At 41.7% G+C, this 21,512-nt stretch overlaps 1 protein-coding gene across 5 annotated transcripts in view; it reads left to right on the top strand.

Moving 5' to 3' along the window:
- Positions 1-21,512, top strand: part of FTO (FTO alpha-ketoglutarate dependent dioxygenase) — a 357,038-nt gene that overhangs the window by 89,898 nt on the left and 245,628 nt on the right. For all 5 annotated transcript variants that reach the window (XM_074370731.1, XM_010963637.3, XM_045523123.2 and 2 more), the window contains exon 3: positions 10,385-11,012. In XM_074370731.1, the coding sequence (XP_074226832.1) occupies positions 10,385-11,012 (628 nt within the window). The remainder of the gene's footprint in view (positions 1-10,384; positions 11,013-21,512) is intronic.

The following is a 21,512-nucleotide window of genomic DNA, read 5'->3' as shown; positions in this document are numbered from 1 at the left end:
TGCAGAGAATGTTCTTTTGCCCCTTATCCTGTCACCAAGATGGCTAAGACTTCACTTAAACATCACCTCCTTTGTGAAAGTTTCTTCGACTTACCTACGGATAGAATTGATTGCAGTCTTCACTGTGTGACTTAACGCTTTATAAATACCTCGGTGGTACCTGTCACATGGTATTGCAGTTAGGGGATTCTGTGTCTCTCTCCTGGAAGTACTCAGCACTCTTTCTTTCTTTCTTTTTTAAAATATATTTTTATTGAAATACAGTCAGTTTACAGGGAGCACTCTTTCAATTACAAGTGACAAAATTGCAAACTCATTGAGGCCAAAAAGGGAATGTGTTGACTCACTTAACTTTGATGTCAAGGAGTACATGGCTGAATCCAGTTTCTCAGAAGATGTCATCTGATCCCTGTTTTTCTCTGTTTCTTGGCTTGCCTTTTCTCTGTGTGACTTCATGCTAGATACGTTCTCACCTGATGGTATGGGGGACTCTGACAGCCTAGGGGAGATTTGGTCTTAAGCCTATAGAGGGTCTTAGAAGAGGCAGTGATTTCTTTTTTCCTGGGTCTGTCTAATTCCTCTGGGCATGATCTTGTTGGCCTGGTCTCACGTGCCTATTCCTGAATCAGTCATTGGGTTCAGGAAGATGAGATGCTTCTGTCTGCCTGGCCTAGTTCTGCACCCACTCTTGGAGTAGGGTTGGAATATGACCAGTCTCACTCAACACTGCGTGGACTGTGAGTTGGAGGTGGATGGTTTTCCCATAGGAAAATTGGAGCCCTGCTCCAAAGGAGGAGAGGAAGGCCTGCTGGGCAGTAAAATAGTACATTTTCACTTCTTTCCTACTAGAATGTAGGCTCTTGGGGTGTAAGAACTGGGCCACATCTAGCTTGGTTTCTCCAGCACTTCGCACATGCTTGTCGTGCATGGAGCCGATTCTTAGTAACTGTGGAAGGAAGAGAGGAAAGGGCGAGTTTGCCGATCTGGAATCCAGGTCTCCTGACTTCCGGTGCACTCTGGGTACCAGGATATCATCTGTCATCTCCACTGTCATTAGAACTTCGTGACCTTTCTCCTGATCAGCCCTTTTATGGATGGCCCTAGTTTTCTTCTTTGCCCCTCTTTCTCAATGATGGGGAAAAAAAAATTGCAGTACTTTTTTTTTTTTTAAACCAAAACATAAATCTGAGCATATCATTCTCCTGCTTTGGATCCCACAATGGCTGCCTGTTACCCGGCTCCTGCATTTGCATTCTCATCTTTCTGACCCTTTCACCTTTTTACCCACCCTGGGTTTCTGTGGTACCTCAGACTAGCTATGTAGTTTTATATTTGGGCCTTTGTGGCACATCGTCTCCATCTCCCTTCCTCGGTGAGCTTCTGTGTTCCCTGTTAGTAACAGCTCACGTGTCATCTTCTATAGGATGCTTCCCTGACACCTCTGTGTTCCAGAGGGTCATTTCTACTCCCTCTTGTGTGCACCTGTGGTACTTCATGCGTACCTTAATTATCTCAGGTTATTATTTTTTATTCTTAGGTTATTGTAATGATTTCTTCATATGCTCCTCTCCCTCCTCCTCTGTACTTTATACGGGGCCTGGCACCTAGTAGGTATTTAATCAGTTTGCTTGAATGGATAGATAAATGAATGCATCATTAGTTAGTTTAAAAAGCAACACATATAATAATATTTGGTGTAATTTGAATTTGGTTTTGCATACATACACTTCTCCCCGGGGAGGCGGCATCTGGAACAATCTGCAGGGCCTGTACAGAAATGTTACATCCCAAACTGGTAGAGTTTTCTCCTTCAGTCTTTTCTCGTTTTCCAGCTTATCTCAATGAACATGTACTCTTTTGTAATTAGGAAAGAGATAATTTTTAAAAAGTACCCTTAAAACAGGTAACCTCCCCAGATGCAATCAGTTCTTAAATCCTTGCTAATATTTTCATAGATGTAAGTTTTCTGGTCTGTGATAACGCACATTGTTATAAAGCAACTGCTGAGCCATGTCAGCTTTTTCTGGCTAAAGCAGTGCGTGAAGAATTCACCACCGAGGTTATCCCAGGTGCTCACGCTGAGGCACGAGACTCCAAGGCAAACAGAACAATCAGGGCTTCTCTTTTGTCTTGCTAAGACCCACAACAAACCTGATACCAATATCTAATCACGTTAAGTGCACCTTATAATAAGGGAGCGCTTGGACCAAGCCTTCGTAAAGTAAATCTAGTCCCTTAAAAGATGAAGTGAAAATAATTTTTAAGGACATGAATAAATAGAAAGTTCAGACCTGACATTGAGTCCCTTAAGCAGGTCCTCGCCACAGGAATGCCAGCCCAGCTGCCAGTCATAAACATGAGGCTTTTTGCAGCCTCCGTACTGGGTCAGTTTATTGCCTCTTACGCTGCGCCTGGGACTGTGCTCAGTGTTTTTTATGAGTGCTTCACACTTCATCCTCCCACACAGCGGCCGCATTCATTCATCCCACAAATACGTACTCAGCTGCCACTCTTCTTTAGGCTTGGGGTGTTTGCGGTGGATACCGTCATTCCTGTTCTAGAGCTCAGGAGAGACTAAGTTCTGTATCTGAGTGGCAGAACTGGAGTTCAAGCCCATATTTTTCTGAGTCCGAAGACCCAGGCTCTTTCTGCCATAACATACGCCTCCCAGTGTCCCATGCTCAGATTCACAATGCTGCAGAGTCGTTTCTTGGTTTCTTCTAGTAAGACTGTAGAGAAAACCAATGAAAGAAAACACCAACAGCAGCAAACTCAAAGCAGAAGAGCAGAGAGAACCTGTCTTGGTTCACCACAGAGCACAAGGAAGTGAATTTGTGTCAGAACACAAACTTGGGACTCCTGCCCTGTTACCCAGAGACAGTGCCACCCTCCTCCGTGTCCCCCTTGCTTTCAGTTTTTCCCTGCTTTCTGTGTGGCAGCTTACTCTCAGTGCTTTACCTGTCTTTGCTCACTTAAATCTTACCACAACCTTCTGAGGCAGGTTTTTTAAAAACCCCATTTTAGAGGTGAGGCTCAGAAGCTCAGAGAGGTTTAAAACTTGGTTCAAGATTTATAAGCACAAAATGTCAAAGGCCAGATTCGAGCCCAGGCTTTTTGGCTCCTGGGTCTGACTCATAAGTGCTCTCCTACTGTATCTCTTGGAACTTCTGGGATTGCTTGGATTTTATCCCGATGATCCCAAACTTCTGTCTCCATCATGTTCTCCCTTGTGACCTGCCGTACTCCAACTCCAACTGGCTATGAGTGGCTCTGCCTGAAGGTCTTGCAGGTACATCTAACTCAACGCGATCCATGTTCATTCATTACTTACTTAATTAAACACATGTATTTAACCCCCTGATTCTGTGCCAGGTGATGTTTTAGACATTAAAGATGAGGTTGTGAAAACCGACAGAAGATTCTTGCCTTCTTTGAGCTTATTTCTTGTGAAGTACGGTAAGGTCAGGGGGTGGGAGGGAGGGAATAGAGATTAAAATAAAAAAACCTAAAAGATAAATATCAGAAGGGAAAAATGGTATGGAGATAAATAGAGCAGGTAAGGGGGGCAGAGACTGTAGGGGGGGATTGCAACTACGATGGTCACGGAAGTTTAGTGACATTTGAACAAAGACCTTTTGGGGGTACAGGAGCAAGCCATGGAGATACTTGCAGGAAGGAAGAATGTTCTGGACATAGGAAACAGCAAAGCTCTAAGATCTGTTAGAGGAAAGGTGTCTGGGGGAGTACGAGCTGAGGGCGGAGAGCGGGAACTCGATTCCGCGGCAGCTTGAGGTCTGCAGTGAGAACGCTGGCTGTGACCCTGCGTGAGATGAGAAGGTAGGCGGGGGTTTGGAGCACAAGAATGACAGGATATGACAGGCTTTTTCCTGGGATCCTGCCTTCCATTCCCTTCTCTAGCGACCTGTCCCTGTGGGTCCCCCTTGTCCTGTTCTTCCAGCCAGAGCCTTGACGTCCTCAAGGTTGCTCCTGGCCCTTGTGGACTTGTGGGGCCTCGGCTTTTCTACCTCTTCAGAACCTCTCAAGTTGTTTCCTCTTTTCCAGTCCCGCCGACACGGTCTTAGTTCAGGTCCCCATTTGTCATCTCCCACCAGCACACTTGCAGCAGCCTCCTGGTCGCTGCTGCTCGTGCCTCCCCAGTTCCATCAGGCTCGTGTTCCTATAAATCTGCCAGACTTGTCACTCCCAGCTTTATACATTTCGTTAAGTCTCTCTTGCCTCTGGAGCAAAGTTCAGACTCCCCCGGGTATCTGGCAAGACCACTGACTACATGGGCCCCAAACTACTGCTCTGGTCTGGTCTTTACTCACTGCTGAGCATAACGTCCAGGCCCAGATTCCTGTGATGCAGAGTTTCTTGGCTCTGCTGTGGCCTCTCCTCCTTTCATGCATTAGTGCCTCTTCTCTGGGGCTAGAGTGCCCGCATCCCCTCTTCTGTCTGGTGAGCATCTACTCACCTTTAAAGACCTCGCTTAAATTCTATCTCTTCTGAGAAGATACCAGGAAATCCCGCTTGTTTAACTTTCAGAGAATGTTTCCGATCTGACAGCTTCTCCCTACCTCTGCTGTGTACACCGTGGCCAAAGCTCCCACCGTCTCTTTCTCAGATGGTTGTGGTAGCCTCCTATCTCCTTCTCCTGCCCCCACCTGCAGTCCACTTCAACACCCTGTTGGTGGTGGTGCTCGTCTTTAAACAGCCATCAGCTCTTTTAGACTTTCTTGCTCCAAGCCCCTTGCTGGCTTCCCATCTTGTTCAGAGTAAAAGCCTGGACACTCACAGTCACTGCCAAAGCGGGGGACTGGACGCTCACGGTCACTGCCAAAGCGGGGGACTGGACGCTCACGGTCACTGCCAGAGTGGGGGACTGGATGCTCACGGTCACTGCCACAGCGGGGGCCTGGACGCTCACGGTCACTGCCAGAGCGGGGGTCTGGACGCTCACGGTCACTGCCACAGCGGGGGCCTGGACGCTCACGGTCACTGCCAAAGCGGGGGACTGGACGCTCACGGTCACTGCCAGAGCGGGGGCCTGGATGCTCACGGTCACTGCCACAGCGGGGGCCTGGATGCTCACGGTCACTGCCAAAGCGGTGCAAGACCTGGCTCCTGCCTGCTTCTCTCACCTCCTCTCCTGTTTCTCCCCGCCCCGTCCTCCTCCCACTCCGACATTTGTGCTCTTCCAGGAATAAACCAGGCACACGCTGGCCCCAAGGCCTTTGCACTTAATGTTCCCTCAGCCTGGAACTCTCTTCCTCCCCTAGGTATCTGTAGGGCTTGTAGGCTCATTTCTTGCATTCCTCTGCTCAGATGTCACCTTATCAGAGGCCTCCTCTGACTGTCCTGTGTAAATTCACCCCTGGCACTCTGATCCTATTTACCTGGCTTTGTTTCTCTCCATAGCACAGGTCACAATCTAAAATACTATATATTTTACTCAGTAAATAAGTAAAATACTATGTACATATAATGAGCTATATATACTGTATCTTTATACATTATACACATAAATATGAGCTCCCAGAGAACATACAGAAGTTTTGCTTTCACTGTATTCCCAGCACCTAGTGCTTTGCAAATTTCATGTGCTCAGTAAATACGTATTCAGGAAATGAGAATTTTCCAGACTGCCTCCCTAATCATTGATTCCCTGCTCCCATGGAAGTATATTCATACTTCTACTGTGGTAAGTCTTAGATCTCAAACTCTTGCTTCCTATTTCTGTTTATACTGTTAAACTATGAGATGCTAAAATTTGTTTTTATCCTTGTATTTATGACACTTCATACAGTGTTTGATACAAATGGATAGTCAATGCATTTTACATAAACAAAAAATGAACTTTTGAATGAATGAATGAACAAACACTTTGTGTCACCTTGTGCCACATGTTATCACAAGACTCCTTGTGGTAGCTGCAGCAAGGCCTGGGCAGTGACTTTAGAAGAGTGCCTGCCTCCTTTGGAGTCAGCTTAGCATCTTGCAGCTGGAGGCTGGGCCACATAAGTGTCTCGCCCATTTGTCTTGGATGGCTGCCAAGTCATGAGCAACTTACAATGAAAATTATATAGAAAATATTAGGACTGACATAGTGTGAATTTCTACAGTGTGCAAAATATAAAGTGTTAACCTGCAAAATCTATTAACAGCTCAATTAAAAAGATAAATATCATATGATACCACTTATATGTGGGATCTAAAAAAATATACAAATTTTATTTACAAACCAGAGACAGATTCACAGATACAGAAAACAAACTATGATTCTAAAAGGGAAAGGAAGGGAGGGATAAATTAGGAGTTTGGGATTAACAGACCTCCTCTGTGTGATGAAATTCTTTCGGAACCATCCCTTGATATATAAGAGGAAGAGGTAAAATTTATATACAATAGTTTAAAATAGGTAGAAAATAAAGCCTATTTTTCAGGGAACCTAACATTCCGTATCTTTCAGCCATTGACAAAGGCCTGCATATTGGCAATTTATATCTAAAATACCTTTGCAATTTACAAAAGAGAAATAGACTCATAGATGTAGAAAACAAACTTATAGTTACCAAAGGGAAAAGGATTGGAAATGGAATAAATTAGAAGTTTGGGATGAACAGATACACACTACAGTATATAAAATAGGTAAACAATAAGGACCTACTATGTAATAGCACAGGGAACTATATTCAATATCTTGTAATAACATATTATGGGAAAGAATCTGAAAAAGAATATATATATATGAATAACCGAATCACTTTGCTGTACACCTGAAACTAACACAACATGGTAAATCAACTATATACTTCAATAAAAAATGCTTTCCCAAATACTTATTAAACTTATTGTCATTTATGTCATAGAATGTTTTATAGATCTTGAGAACTACATTATGGGACCAGACAACTACTAATATAATTGCATGACTGCATATTCCCTGGAAAACTTTTATAAGATTAAACAAAACAAAACAAAAATTCTAACATATTTGAAAGTGTGCCAACAGCTGTTCCAAATTATTGTGTGATGTCTGATGTTCTACATGTACCCATCCAAAATGGAAAGTGAACCTATTTGTTTGATCAAATGAATTAATATTAAATTATTTAATATTCATTTCTTTCCCAGAGTTCCTTGTTGTTGTCTTTAAAGAAAATTTTAACAAACACTCTCTGGCACTTTTATATGTCAGGTACTAATCTGATTATTTTATACATAATAAGAGAGGGAATCTAGGTTTGCAGATTTTTCTCTCTGGCAATTTTTGGAGAAAATGATAAAATTAGCCAATTATTATGGTAAGATCAAAAATTTCTAGAGCACTGAGGAACATTCCAAGTCAGATTTAAACAATACCAGAAGTTATCTTGAAAATTTTTGAAAATTTAGGGTCATCAAAAATAATCTCCTGGCACATAAAAGAAATATTGTTAAATTAAGAGTTTTTGAATGTAACCTTTTTTTTTTTCTGATTTAAAAAGTATTTTACATTTATTTTGGGAAATTTCAAAAACATACAGATGTCTAAAGAAGAAAATTAAAATTACACCCAAGTTTATTACTGAGAAACAACTGCCATAAACTCTTGGCTATATTTTTGTTTCCAGATCTTCTTTTCTGTGAATATTTACATGTATACTTTTTTTTTTTTAAATGAAACTACAATCCAATTGTCTAAATATCATATTACTGGTTTCTTATATAGCACTAGTTTGTTACTTAACGTTTTTAATAAAACAATATAAAAATACTTCTAAAGTGTGTTACTTTAGTATGTCATCACATGAATGTGCCATTTTCCCCTCTTATTTCTATTGGGCATGTTGGTAGTTTTCAGTTTTTAATTATTGTAAATAACAGTATGATGAATATCCTTATAGTCTTGGTACATTTCTCTACTTATTTCCCTATGACAAATTCTTAGAAGTAGAATAACTAGATGAAAAGAAATGAACATGATATTTTGTCCAGTTGGCCTTAAGCAAGCTTGTAATAATTTGCATTCCTAATTGCAGACTATCAGAATATTTGATTTTCCTTTTACCAACAATGTGTATTACTATGATCAAATTTTATTCTTTGCAAGTGGGGTAGGTTAAACTAAATATAATATAATACAAATATAATGTTAATCTGTATTTTTTCTGACTTGGTGCAGTTAAATTTTTTCTGTGTTTAATTGAGAGCCTTCTCTATTAATTTATGTGTGAATTTTTCTATTGATATAAATATATATTTACATCACAGAAATCAGGAAAACACTAAAAATCAAGGCTGATTTTTTTTTTTCCCCTCAAAGAGCCAGTTGCTAAACATTTAGGAGGACTCTTCCATCCTTCCTGAAACCTTCCTCTCTTTTGGCCTCTGCATTACTACACTCTCCTGATTTTCCATCTCAAAGATCTTCTTTGCTGAGCCTTCTTCCTCTGTGACTCAGGAAATGGCTTTGGGCTTCCTTCTGTGTTTGTACTGTTCCCCTAGGAGATCTCATTTCTTTCCATGTCTTTAAAAAACAGATGGGTGCTGACAACTCCCACCTTGATTTCCCTCGCCCCATTGTCTCCTTTGAGCGCCAGGTGTGTCTGTCCAGTTTCCCCCTTACTATTTCCACATGAGGATTTCATTGCCATCTTCATGGCTCCAGCTTCAAAATGGAGCTCCTCATTCCTTTCTCTTCTTCTGCATGTTTTGTTTTGTCCTAGTCTTTCTTATTTAAAAAAATAGGGGTAGCAGGGCATAGCTTAGTATTAGAGCACATGCTTAGCGTGACAGGGTCCTGGGTCCAATCCCTAGTCCTTCCATTAAAAAAATACATAATTAAACCTAATTACCCCCACAAACAAAAACAAACAAATGAAAAAAAAAATAGTAAATTTTTCATTTGGTCATTAAGTCCAGAAATCTGGAACGTTTTTCCTTTCTTCATCCCTCACATCTGATCCCAAGCACGTCCTTTGGGTCTGCCTATAAAATATGTATTTCATCTGTCCGTTTATGTCTCTCTCTCATTCAGACCATCATCACTTCTCTCCTGGACGGTGGTAATAGCACACACCAGGATTTTCCATTGGACATTTGCCTCTTTCCAATCCATGCCCAATATTTTCACTAAGAGTGATTCTTATAAAATGTCAATCAAATTGCTTTTCTCCCCTTGAAGTCCTCCTCTGCACTTCACAGTCACATCCAGATCCCTCACCTGGACCTCCCAGGCTCTATATGTTGAATTAAAAAAAATGGATAGTGGAATAAGTGGTCTTGCCCTGTTTATCATATAAATGGTAATTACTGAATGAAGATAAAGGAGAAAAATGTCAAAGATCATAGGCAGCACAAGACTAGAAGGAGCCAATCAGATTACATTTTATAGGGGTAAATGTAAAATTCTGTGCTTTGGTTTTTTAAAAAAGTCAGTTTCACTGTGTAGAATCAGGGAACTCTGGCTTGATGCCAGTTCATCTGTTAGAGCCAGACATGGTGGCTGAAAAGGTCTGAACTCCTAAACTGCATCAGTAAATCCATGCATTTCCGTATTAGAGGAGGGCGTTATCTTATAGTTCTCCTTCCCCAGGGACACCGGTAGAATTATTACAGCTTTGTAAATTGCAGTGGGATACCTCATTCGTTCATTCACTCATTCATTCAGCATTTACTGAGGGCATTAGTATTACAGTTGTGAACAAAATTGTCATGGCTTGTGTTCACGGGACTCCGTGTCTAACTCACAAAGAGACGTGATTTCTCATTAATCGAGAGGCTGTGTGATCTCGTGGTTAAGATCTCATGCTCTGCAGCCCGACTGTGGAGCCCCATGGTTTCAAATTCCAGTTCTGATACTTATCAGCTGTGTATGACTTTGGGCAAGTTTTTAGAACGTCTCTCTGCCTCAGGATTCTTATCTGTGAACCAGAGAAAATAATAGCACCACCACATAAAATTGCAAGAAGTAAATGAGTTAGTGTGTATAGATCATTAAGAATAGTACACAGCACTTAATAAGCACTTAAAAAAATAGATGTCAAGCAGTTAATTAATTAGATTGTGTTTTCTGGAGGGCCAAAGGCTAGAAGACGGATTGAGGCTAAGGAGAGGTGGTTGTAGAGGGAGCCTGGGAGACCAAAGCCCAAATTATTCTTTTGTTTACAACGATTGTCTGTAATTGTTTGAGCTTGGACTTGACACTCTTGACTGGAGACTCGATGACATTTGTTTTATTTACTTTTCTATTTTAGGCTAGAGAGGTATGAATCCTGTTTAGAAATACCCCGACAGTCTTTTTTCGTTTTTTCCTCCTAAAGTTTACGAAGAAACACACTTTTGGAAACAATAAAATGATAGCTCTCCATAAATGCATACTTCTGCTTTGGTTTTGTTTTAGTGGCAGCTGAAATACCCCAAACTAATTCTCCGAGAAGCGGGCAGCGTCCCTGAGGAGCTCCATAAAGAGGTTCAAGAAGCTTTTCTCACGCTGCACAAGCACGGCTGCTTGTTTCGGGACCTGGTGAGGATCCAAGGCAAAGATGTGCTCACTCCAGTATCTCGCATCCTCATCGGGAACCCCGGCTGCACCTACAAGTACCTCAACACCAGGCTCTTTACCGTACCCTGGCCGGTGAAGGGCTCTGACGCAAAGTACAGCGAGGCGGAAATAGCTGCCGCCTGTCAAACCTTCCTCAAGCTCAACGACTACCTGCAGATCGAGACCATCCAGGCTTTGGAAGAACTTGCTGCCAGAGACAAAGCCAATATCGATGCCGTGCCGGTGTGTATCGGTCCAGATTTCCCCCGGGTCGGCCTGGGGTCATCCTTTGATGGACAGGACGAGGTGGACTTTAAGAACAGGGCCGCGTACAACGTAACTCTGTTGAATTTCATGGATCCCCAGAAGATGCCGTACCTGAAAGAGGAACCGTATTTTGGCATGGGGAAAATGGCTGTGAGCTGGCATCATGATGAAAATCTGGTGGAAAGGTCAGCGGTGGCAGTGTACAGTTATAGCTGTGAAGGTACAGTCTGCTCCTTGAAGAGGCAGCCCGAGTGCAACATGACCCGAGCCGTGCAGGCTCTGGAGATACACATAATCGTGTGTGCGTGCGTGCGTGTGTGTATAGGTGTCGTGTGTCCCATCTAAGTCTGGCCACACCTTTATTTCTGCAGAATGTACCTCTTTCTCGTCCATGTGCCGTCTGGCTCTTCATTGTACTGTACTCAGAATATTTTCATGTGTAAGCACGGCTGTCATTTGTCTCTCCCGTGCTCAGGAGAGCAGCATCTTGGCTTCATACAGCCAACTGCCTTTCTCTAAAGCTCAGAGTAGATCGTACAATTGCTATAATTAACTTGCTGATAAAAGGCTGGGAAAAACAAAAATCTGTCAAGTCTTCCCAGGTTCCCACAGGTGCACATTTCCAGTCTTGCCAAAATATTTTATTACATTTGACATCACTGTCTTGAAGGGACTGATTTGTCAAGTATGGGATTGTTCTTGGCTTCCCACAGTTCTGACTACTGTCCTTCCTCACCAGCAGTAGCTGAGGTGGGTTTTATAAGCCGACAGTCCTCTATTTTTAGGAAACTCTCCAGTCCCCCCATCAGTTGTGCAGTTTTATACCTGAAAGGGTTTGCTGTGGCCAACTTGTTCTCGCAGTTTCTGAAATCTGATGCCCCTAGAACAGAGACCATAGGCTACCTTTTTTAGCCAAATTTTCCTTCTTCGGTTGTTCAGGTTCTGTGTGTTTAGGGTCCCCGTTGCTTTTCTGAACAGGGTTATAAAAAACGTAGGTGGCTGTATTGCTGACTTTCTCTGCCTGATCATTTAGCAAAAATATAAGACATAGCATTAGCTCTTTTGCCTGTTTATCTCTTCTTGTTTACTGAAAGATGCTCAGAAAACCAGAGCTCTAGATATCCCATCAGGGAACCAACTGGAACTTTTAAGGGTCATCATTTTCCGAAAGCTAGTTTTTCAATCAGACTTTTGTTGTTATTTGATTCTTATTTACTAAAAATGTGTGTTTTGGGAAAGAGATTTAAAAAAGAAACTCTTGTGGCTCTCTCTAGGTATCTTACCATTTCCCAGCCTAAGAAATGTCCCCAGGATAGCTAAAATGTTTTCCAGCTTCACCTATGTCTTCGGCCGGAGACAAGGAACTAGTTTAGCGGTTGGAAATTTCACTAGTTTCCCTGGCATCTCAAATAGTTATGTTGCCCTAAGAAAATTGCTTGAAGGGCATTCGATGCTGCCCTAATGGAAAGAACCGCAATCCTCTGATCTGTAGTAAGGTCTTGCCAGGGATTTAAGAACTTTCACGTCCAAGAACTCCGATGTGAACGAACAATGGAGTTTGTTAGCTCCTTCCTTCGGGAGGCACCTCTCTGAAACCGAGGCAGTGGTATGTGATAGCTCAGCGGCTACAAAGATGTCTTTGTGCTCCCGCAGACTCCCAGCCCTTCGCTTTAATAGTCCTATTGTGCTCCCAGAGCGTGGGTGACCAAGTCGTTTTTGAAACCTAGACTATCTTGCAGAAAGGAATTAAAAATTTTCAGGGATAGTTTCTGTGGTTGGGAGTGGTTAAAGTTGATAAAGCATACAAATATACATAAATATATAAAGGTTTAGCCTCTCCATTATCACTGAGACAAGGGAACTGTAGCATTTGAATCTATCTGTAAGAGCAGTGTAATGCCTTTGTTCTGTTAACCCCTGAGACTCCCAGAACTCTCTCAAATAAGAATAGCAAAACAGGGAGCTCTTAATTTTTGAGCACCTACTATGTGCCAGGCACTGGGAGAAACATTTTACACGTATGAACCTGTTTTATTTTTTTTGTGACAACCCTAGGAACGAAGTACTACTGTTATCCTCATTTTACAGATGAGGAAACTGAGACAGAGAAGGATGATGAACCTTTCCACGGTTAGACAGCTGTGAGTTAACAGAGCTAGGATTTGAGCCCAAACATTCTGGCTTCTGCGTCCTAACAGCTAAGGCTAAATGCCTCTTGAGCAGGTGTTTGCTCCCCATGAAGTACAGCTACTTGGGATTTTGGTTTTTAAAATGTCCCCCTCTGGAAAGGTTAAGGGAATGTCCTCCTTGCTTTTGTTTGCAGATCCTGATCCCCCCCCCCCGCCCCCATTCTCCCCACCACCTCACTGCTCTCTCCCCACATCTGCTGTCACTTTCTGTACATCCTCTCAGATGATCACGATGCATTCGACTAGCTTATTCTAGAAAAGGGAACCTGTCTCCAGGTTTCTGGCTGTGTGTGTGATGTTGGGCCAGATAGTTTACAAAGTAAGTGCCTTGAGTCTTTTTGGTTTGTGCATTTCTTCCAGGTGATAAGTGATAACGTTTGTCTCCCTGGCCTCTGTATAGTCCTGCCAGTGGTATGGTAAGGATGGACTTGAAGGGGACCATTTGGGTTGAAATCATGTTTGGGATTGGGAAGGGCCTAAAAAGGGCACAGAGAGTGGACATTTCAGACAATTGTACTGTCTTCTGCATCCTTGAACATGTCTGTTGAACAGTTGCTAAGGGAGGTTCAAGAAGCTTTTCTGGACAGTATGGAGACTCCAAAGGTAAATCAAATGCCCTTCCTGCCTTAAAAGGATAGTGAAGTGAGGTGTGCTCTAGTGATTATAATTATAAAATGATGAATTGTCAGATCTGGGAGGGACTTTTGAAATCACCTAGTTCAAGCCTCTCATTTTATAGACACAAACACGAAGGCAGGGAGAATGGAAGTGACTTGTCGAAGGTCACATGGTTACTTAGTGACAGCAGAGTGTTACAGCCACAGAAGCTGTTCATGTAAAATGGGTTGGGCGTTCAGAAACAAAAGTGATTACTTCCTGCTGACGTTAAATTCAGTTGAAGCTTAAGATCTTTCAGGACTTTGCTCTCAGTACCTTTTCCCAGTGAAATCTTCCTGTCGGTTTATAATGAACCAATTATCCCTTGTTGGTTTACTTCCGAGAGTAGAGGTCATTGAGAAGTAATTTGTGAAGGATACATGTAATTATACACTAAATTCATTGGCTTTCCAAGCAGGGCTAGTTAACAGATATCTCCAGTAGGAAGATTGAAGTGGTGCAGTTTTTAATCAGGAACGGCTTTAGGGGACTATGTGTAAATAGGCAGAGTATTTGATTTTCCTAGTCTAGCTTTGTTTGCAATTGCTTGTTCCTCCTAGAAAAACAAATTCAGTAGAGAAGGCATTAACAACCCCGGGTTTAATATAGTCCTACACCTTGTTCTCTGATTGGAACACCTTCAAGAGCATCACCTAAACAGTAACTACGATGACCATTTTTGTTTGTAGGGAAGGAAATATTTTCTATGACATTGTCTTTATAGAAAAAAACAATTCTTAGGAATTTTAACTAGTGCAAGTATTGCAGATTCTTGGTATAATTTCCCAGGTTTTCCATGAAGGGCAAAGGAGGAAAAGGAAGAGGCCCATGGCTCCCGTTGGGCATGTGATAGGCTAGAAAGCAGTGCTTTGCAGGAGTTTTCTTGGAATCCTAGGGTTCCCATGTGCATCTCTGACTCCAGAACAGTTAACTCCACTGAAGGATGGAAATTTGTTCCCGTGATTCTTAACTCCGTATTTCGAAATGAGTAGCTTTATATTTCTTAGCTGTCTTTAATACCGTGAAAAGCTTGATTGTAATTGCAGCTAGGACTTCTGGAGCATTCATAATTAAAAAAAATGCTTTTTAATGTTTTCCTTAGCCTCCCAGCATACCTGTCTAAGGTCTCAAAGCTCATTTGATCGCGTTTGTTTCAGTGTGTCAGGCCTCATCTTTTGAAGCTATTTTTGAAGTCACTTGTACTGCTTAGTAAAATTTGTTTGATCTTATAAGTCACTTTTTTTTTAACCCCCCCATGCAATTACTCAGTTAACACTAAGCATTCACTGTTTGCCAGGCACTCTTCTACATGCTGAGCGTGTAACAATGAGCAAAACCCCCTGCCCTCACGGAGCTTCTGTTTTAGCAAGGAGAGACAGGAAGGAAACAATTCAGATTGTATAACAAGGGTGAGGCACAGGCTTAAGGTTTTAAATAGGAAAGCCAGGCTTCCTGAAGGTGGTAACGTTTGATTACAGACTGGGAGGAGCAGGTGGGCGCCAGGAGAGAGCAGTCTAGGTAGAGGGAAAATCGAAGGCCCGGAGGCAGAACAGGATGTTGGGATGTTTCAGAAGCCACGAGAGTGGATGGAATAGAGTAAGAGAAGAGGAAAAGTCCTGTGAGGACACACAGGAGAGATGAGTGGTGGGGCGTGGCTGAAGATAAGCCTTCTAATATTGTGCATTCGTCCCCCCTTATCTATAGGGGCTGAGTTCCAAGACCCCCTTGTAGATGCCTGAAACCGCAGATAGTTCCAAATCCTATAGAGACCTTTTTCTGTGCAAGCCATACCTATGATAAAGTTGTATTTATCAGTTAGGCACAGTAAGAGATTAACAATAATAACTAATAATAAAATAGAACAGGTATAACAGTATACTCCAGTAATAAAGTTATGTGGATGTGGTCTCTCTCAGAATATCTCCTGGTACAGATTTAGTGCCTTGTCTGTCTTAACTCAGCACTTAACACGCACTTTTGCTGTCACTTTTGCAGTTTGAGGGTGTGACAGCAAAACTAGCACGAATTTCTTTCTCCTTCTTCACAATTTCATGGAGAGAAGATTCGTTCTTGCCATAGATGTTAGGCGCCTCCGCGTACGATTCTTTTTCTTTCCATATTGAGTCAAGAACTTTCACCTTTTCACTTAAAGGAAGTACTTTCCGGTGGCTTCTCTTTGGCAGATCTGAATTGCCAGCATCACTACGCTTGTGCTCTGGGGCCATAACTAAGTAAATTTAGGGTTCCTTGAACACCAGTACAGTCGATGTGGGAACCAGAGGGCTGCTAAGCGACTACTGGCCGACAGTAGGCAAAGGGATGCGTTAACTCCTAGGTGGGACAGAGCAAGATGGGGCAAAATTTCATCATGCTGCTCAAAAAGGTGCACAATTTAAAACTTAGGAATGGTTTATTTCTGGAATTTTCCATGTAATATTTTCAAAGTGCGGGTAACTGAAACCTCAGAAAGCGAAACAGTAGATCGGGGGTGGGGCCACTGTCATTACAAAGTACTGGGCTTGTACCTGGAGTGAGAGGGGGCACCGCTGCAGTTTGAGTAGAAGGGAGGCAGCACTGGAAGCAGGAGAGCGACAGGAGGCTGCTGGAGTGATCCAGACTGGGGATGGTGGGCCGGCTTAGAAGAGGCAGAGGTGATGTGTATATAGAGTCCCATGTCTTTTCACCAGAAAAGAGTGGCAGCGTCAGTGCCCATGAGAAAAGAAGGCCCGCAGTGACATCTCCCCGTTGTCAAGAGAAGGCTAGCGCAACGAGCATGGCTGAATTCTTTCCCCTCTCTCCATAACTCTATTGAGGTGTAATTTACAAGCAGTAAACTGCACATATTTAAAGTCTACAAATTTATAAAGGATGGGATGGGAAGTTTGAGGTGGCTCATCAGTAAAGATCAGCCCAGATCGCCCATCTCATGATATCAAGCCCTTCATTGTAATCCAGTCTCCTGTGTTGGAGTTTCGGATTCCTGCATCACCTATCTTTCTCTTTCCTGATTTGTTTCTTTATTTTGATGGAGTGTTTCCTTTAACAGTTAGAAGGTAAATTTTTGAGACCTTGAATGTCTTAAATTATCTTTATTCTACATGGACATGTATAGATACTTTAGGTATGGAAATCTTGGCAGGAAATAATTTTCCTTCAGGATTTGGAGGGCATTGTACCAATGTCTTTCATCTTCTAGTGGTCATGTTGAGAGCTGTTTTTTTGTTTATCCTCTATGTGACTTTTTTGATAGAATTTTCCCTAGTGTTTTATAATTTTACAGTGATATTTATAATTTTACAGTGGCATTTAGTAGGTCCTTTCAATCTGGAAACCCACATCCTTCAATGAGGGATATTTTCATGAATTACTTTGTTAATTATTTCTTCCTTTCCAGTTTTCTCTCTAGAATTCATTTGGTTTGATCATTGAACCTTCTGGACTGTTCCTCTAGTTTTCTTATTTATTCTCTTATTTTAAAAATGTTTTTATATTTTAAAAAATATACTGTCGGAGATGTCCTTAACTTTATCTTCCAACCAATCTATTGAAGTTTTTATTTTGAATTATTGAAATATTACAAATATCATAAACACATAGTTTGGTAAATTGTCACAGAGTGAACGTATCTGTGTAACTAGCACCCAGATCAAGAAATAAAACATCTTAGTACTCCAGAAATACTCCCTTCCAGTGTATTCTTTCCCCCCAACAGTAACCACTGTTTTGACTTCTAAGGCCATACAATAGTTTTGCACGTATTTGAATTAGAATTGTAAGCTCTTTGATGTCATGGTTTGTGTCTTGATCCTTCTTTCTGCGTATAATGCAAAATCGGTAAGGTTTTTCTTTCTTTTTTTTTTTTTTTTGCCCCAAATCAGTAGATATCTTTTATTCTTGAGTAGTTTGTGCTGTTCAACTACATTGTGGCCACTGTAAGACCAGTCTCACTGACTTCAAGTGGACCTTGTTTCGACAATAATAGTCAGTTTCCAACTTCTTCCCCTCCACATTTGTCTCCTTTGAGCTTTCTTCTCTTGAGGCGGACGGACTTCTCATGGCCCTGAAGTGATTGCATCCGGCATTTGTGACCACCCTCTTTCTTTTTCAGGAGCTTTGAGAAGGAGAGAAACTAGGTCTTGGACGTGTATTTTGAACCCTGGATAAATAAAGCTTTGCCTAAAGCTATGTGAAATAATTATTCTCTTTTAATTAATCCAGTTTGGTTCTGGTCGTCTGTGCTATTTACAACATCAGGGTTTCCTGTAAGTCTCCATGGCTCTCTCTGTATTTTCCTGAGGTTGCCCACAGAATTGCAGCCTCTATTGTTCAACACTCTGGTTCGGAGAATGTCTTATTCGAGGAGCATCTCTGCTTCGTCTCCTCATTTCATATTTTATTTCAGATAATGTCGTGGTCTTGAAGCTGTAGCCAAGAGCCCCCAGAGCAGTTTTTCTCTCCCTTTCTCACTTTTCCTTTTTTCCCTCAAGTCCATGAAACACGATATAATGAGGTTCTCCTATGGATGTGAGTATTTATATCTTAAAAAAATTTTTTTTCAAATGCTTAATCTGAAAGCTGACAGAGCCAGACATCATGTTGAAAGGCTTTAGATTTTTTTTTCAGTAAAGAGTTTTCAATATTTCCCCTGAAATCCCAGAAGACTTACAATTAATTGTATAATTTGTCTGTGTCAGGGGACTACATTTGTCCTGAATGGCTTATTTCAAGGCATCTAAGATCAGCTTCTTGTTATAGATTCTGAGCTGAGACTGATTAGGACAATTTTTTTTCCTTCAAACTTCCATATTCTTCATTTCTTCGGACCACTCACTCCCTAGGGGCTGAGGAGTGTGCTCTGTGTCAGCAGCCAGCCTGACTCCTTGTTCATCACAGCCAGTCAAAGAAAGTAGTGCTAAATGGTAGAGCTCCTTGGCTAACCTTTCTTTCCGTGGGATGGAGTCCTTCAGGAGTGTTACCCAGATGTTCTCTGGCTTATGCCATTTGCAACTTACTTTGGAAGCCTATCCAGAAAAATTATCCAAACTCTGCACATAGACGTGTCTGCCTTCCAGAGGAATCATTCTGAAAAACAGGTCTGACCTATGAAAAAGCCATCTTCAGTGTCTACCATTGTCCCCAGTGTAAGTTTAGATTCCTCACCACGGTTCACCACACCCTCCGTGTCCTGGCCTCTCCCCACCTCTCTGGCCTCTCCTCCTTCATATCCCTGTCCTTCGTGTAATACTCTTACCACTCAGAATCAGTTATGTTCTTATATACCCACCATGCCGTGTCCTTCTAGAATGTGTCTTCTCGTATGTTCCCCTTTCCCCTTCCTTCTCTCTTCATTAAAAAAAAAAAAAAAGAAAAGAAGGTTTCCTTGTCCCAGACACTGGAATGTTATTGACCAGTGCTGGCCAGAGAGCATCATTAGGCTCCATATGCCAGCTGACCACCTGCAACTTCCGGGTTTCTCCTGCCTCAAGAGATCTATGACATGGATAGAAAGGGCTGCTTAAGCCCCTCTAAGTTTGGGGTTAAGGCAACTGAGAAAATAGTTGCCAGGGCCAGAGTCTTAGAAATTTTAACACTTGGCTGAGGGAATAGGGAATAGGTAATAGGGCTGTTTTTTAATGTGTGGTGGTGATGACTGTATACTTACATAGCATTGAAATATTATTGACTTACAGTATTAATGGTATATGCTATTAAATATGGCAGAAAATTTCAAGTGATATATCCTTCCTTCACGCTCAGGCTTCTGTCTTTGTTTTCTGCGTAACAGTGGTTGCATACAGCTTTAAGAATGCAAACCAAACATTTCACGGCATTTATCTTTTATTAAATGGAATAAATTTTCTCTCAAGAACTAGTTAGTAGAAATAAATCAAATTGGTTAATTTGCAGGGGCAGGGGGGAGTTTTGGACATTTTAAAGTTGATGTTTAAACTTAGGTGTTCTTTGGTATTTTGTCACATCTTCTACTTTTTGTAAAAAAAAGTGTTTGGTTAGTGGAGCTGGGAATGCAGCAAACACACTGAGACACTTAAAATCCTTGCAGTGTTACTGAGGTTTAAGGGCAAATAGGAGCCGATTGCCTCTGCTTGTTTCCATAATAACACGGGGCAACAGTAATCAGTTGCAGTTGCTATAGATCATTACAAGTTGATTTTATTGAGAAAGCAAGCAATGCTGTATTTATGCAATAAAAATCTTATCAGACATGCAGGTTCCCTCCTTCATACCCAGCCCACGGGGGAAACAAACCTTCAACAAAATATTATTTTAATGAGCACATTTCAAAGATGCTGGATATATGGGAGCCATCAGGAAACACTGATTGCAATTACTGTCTCTGTTTGTCGGTCAGAACTTTATTGGTGCCATATTGAGAAGAGTGTGAGGATGAAAGTTCGAGGGGAAAGCAGTCAACCTGCCTGTGAGCCTATAAAGATGATGGCTTATTGGAACATCCATATTCCGTGGCGTTAAAACTGCCTGAACGTTGTTGTCTTTGTAGCTTAAACATCATTTCTTTTTAAAGTGACATTGTGGGTGATTTGACCAGAGAGACATGAAAAACCTCCTTAAAATGTTTCTGTTCTTTTTTCCTTGGGGCGTTTTCTCTCTCCGTTATCATTAAGATCCTCTAGAATGAAGCAGCCTGAAGCTTTGGAGTATCACAGATATGAACATATGATTTCTTACAGCAATATGCTTTTGCGGGCGGGAGCTGCTTATCAAATAATTTAGCATTAATTATTTTATTATGTTCTTTGCTGGTATTAGTCACATGACTTTACTAGGTATTAGTCACATGACATCATGATTATTTTATTCCGCTTGGGTCCTCACTAATATGTGCCCCAGGCATCTCTATCAGATCACAGACATCAAGACTCTAGAGCAGGGGTTGGCAAATATTTTCTGTATAAAGACCCAGAGAATAAAGACTTTCAGCTTCAAGGGCCTCCTGGCCTGTGTCTTAGCTATTCAGCCTTGTTGTTATGTGTGAAAGCAGCCGTGGACAAGATGTGAATGATGATCCTGACTGTGTTCCAGGTAAACTTTGTAAGAGCAGGTGATAGGTCTGACTTGCTTGTGGGCCAGAGCAAGGTTCATGGGCTTAAATGCCTGTAGGAGACAGGGAGAGCCCGCTAAGGAGTCAGGTGGCCGACTGGGCACTGCCACTGGCCGAGAGCATGTGCCCTGTCTAAAAGAGGCAGCGACTTCTTACCTGCAGCCACTTGTGAGTGGCCCAGTGATACCCGATCTTGTAATTCAAGAGTGGTGGGAAATTGGTATCTTTACGCAAGGCACTTTTATCAGCTGGCAACTAATTTAGATTTGTTTAGAAAATGTCTTGGTGGTCAAGTTATTTACCTTTGTGAGCTCTTTTCTGGTCTACAGGATCTAGTTTGGCAAATTCTGCTGTTTTCAGCTCCAACTTTGTATTATGTATAAATAAGAACTTCCTGGAGATTGTCATCAAACATGGATAGCAAATATCTAATTCTAGTGGTGCTAACTACCTCTTCCGGTGCCTGCGACAGACACCAGTAATCAATCAGACCACTCTTGCCTGCTGAACCTGGAGAAAATTTTGGAGTAATTTTCCACCTGGGCTCAAAAAAACCCACCACCAATGAGTTAGTTGTGTCCTCTGGTATGTACATTATTTGTCATCCCTATTCCAGAGGATTCTCTTTAAAATATTTTTGGGATTAAGGTAGGAAATGGCTTTAGACTTTTTAATTCTATGACTTTATTCTTAAAGAAATCTAGCTAAAATTTCTCCTCACTAAAAAGTACTTGAAAGAATATATATCAGAAATTACAGCACATAGGACAGAATGTGAGATTCTGTTCCTATG

This window comes from Camelus bactrianus, chromosome 9 (genome assembly GCF_048773025.1).
Source record: "Camelus bactrianus isolate YW-2024 breed Bactrian camel chromosome 9, ASM4877302v1, whole genome shotgun sequence".
Taxonomy (NCBI): domain Eukaryota; kingdom Metazoa; phylum Chordata; class Mammalia; order Artiodactyla; family Camelidae; genus Camelus; species Camelus bactrianus.
This window is presented reverse-complemented; position numbering and strand designations above follow the sequence as displayed.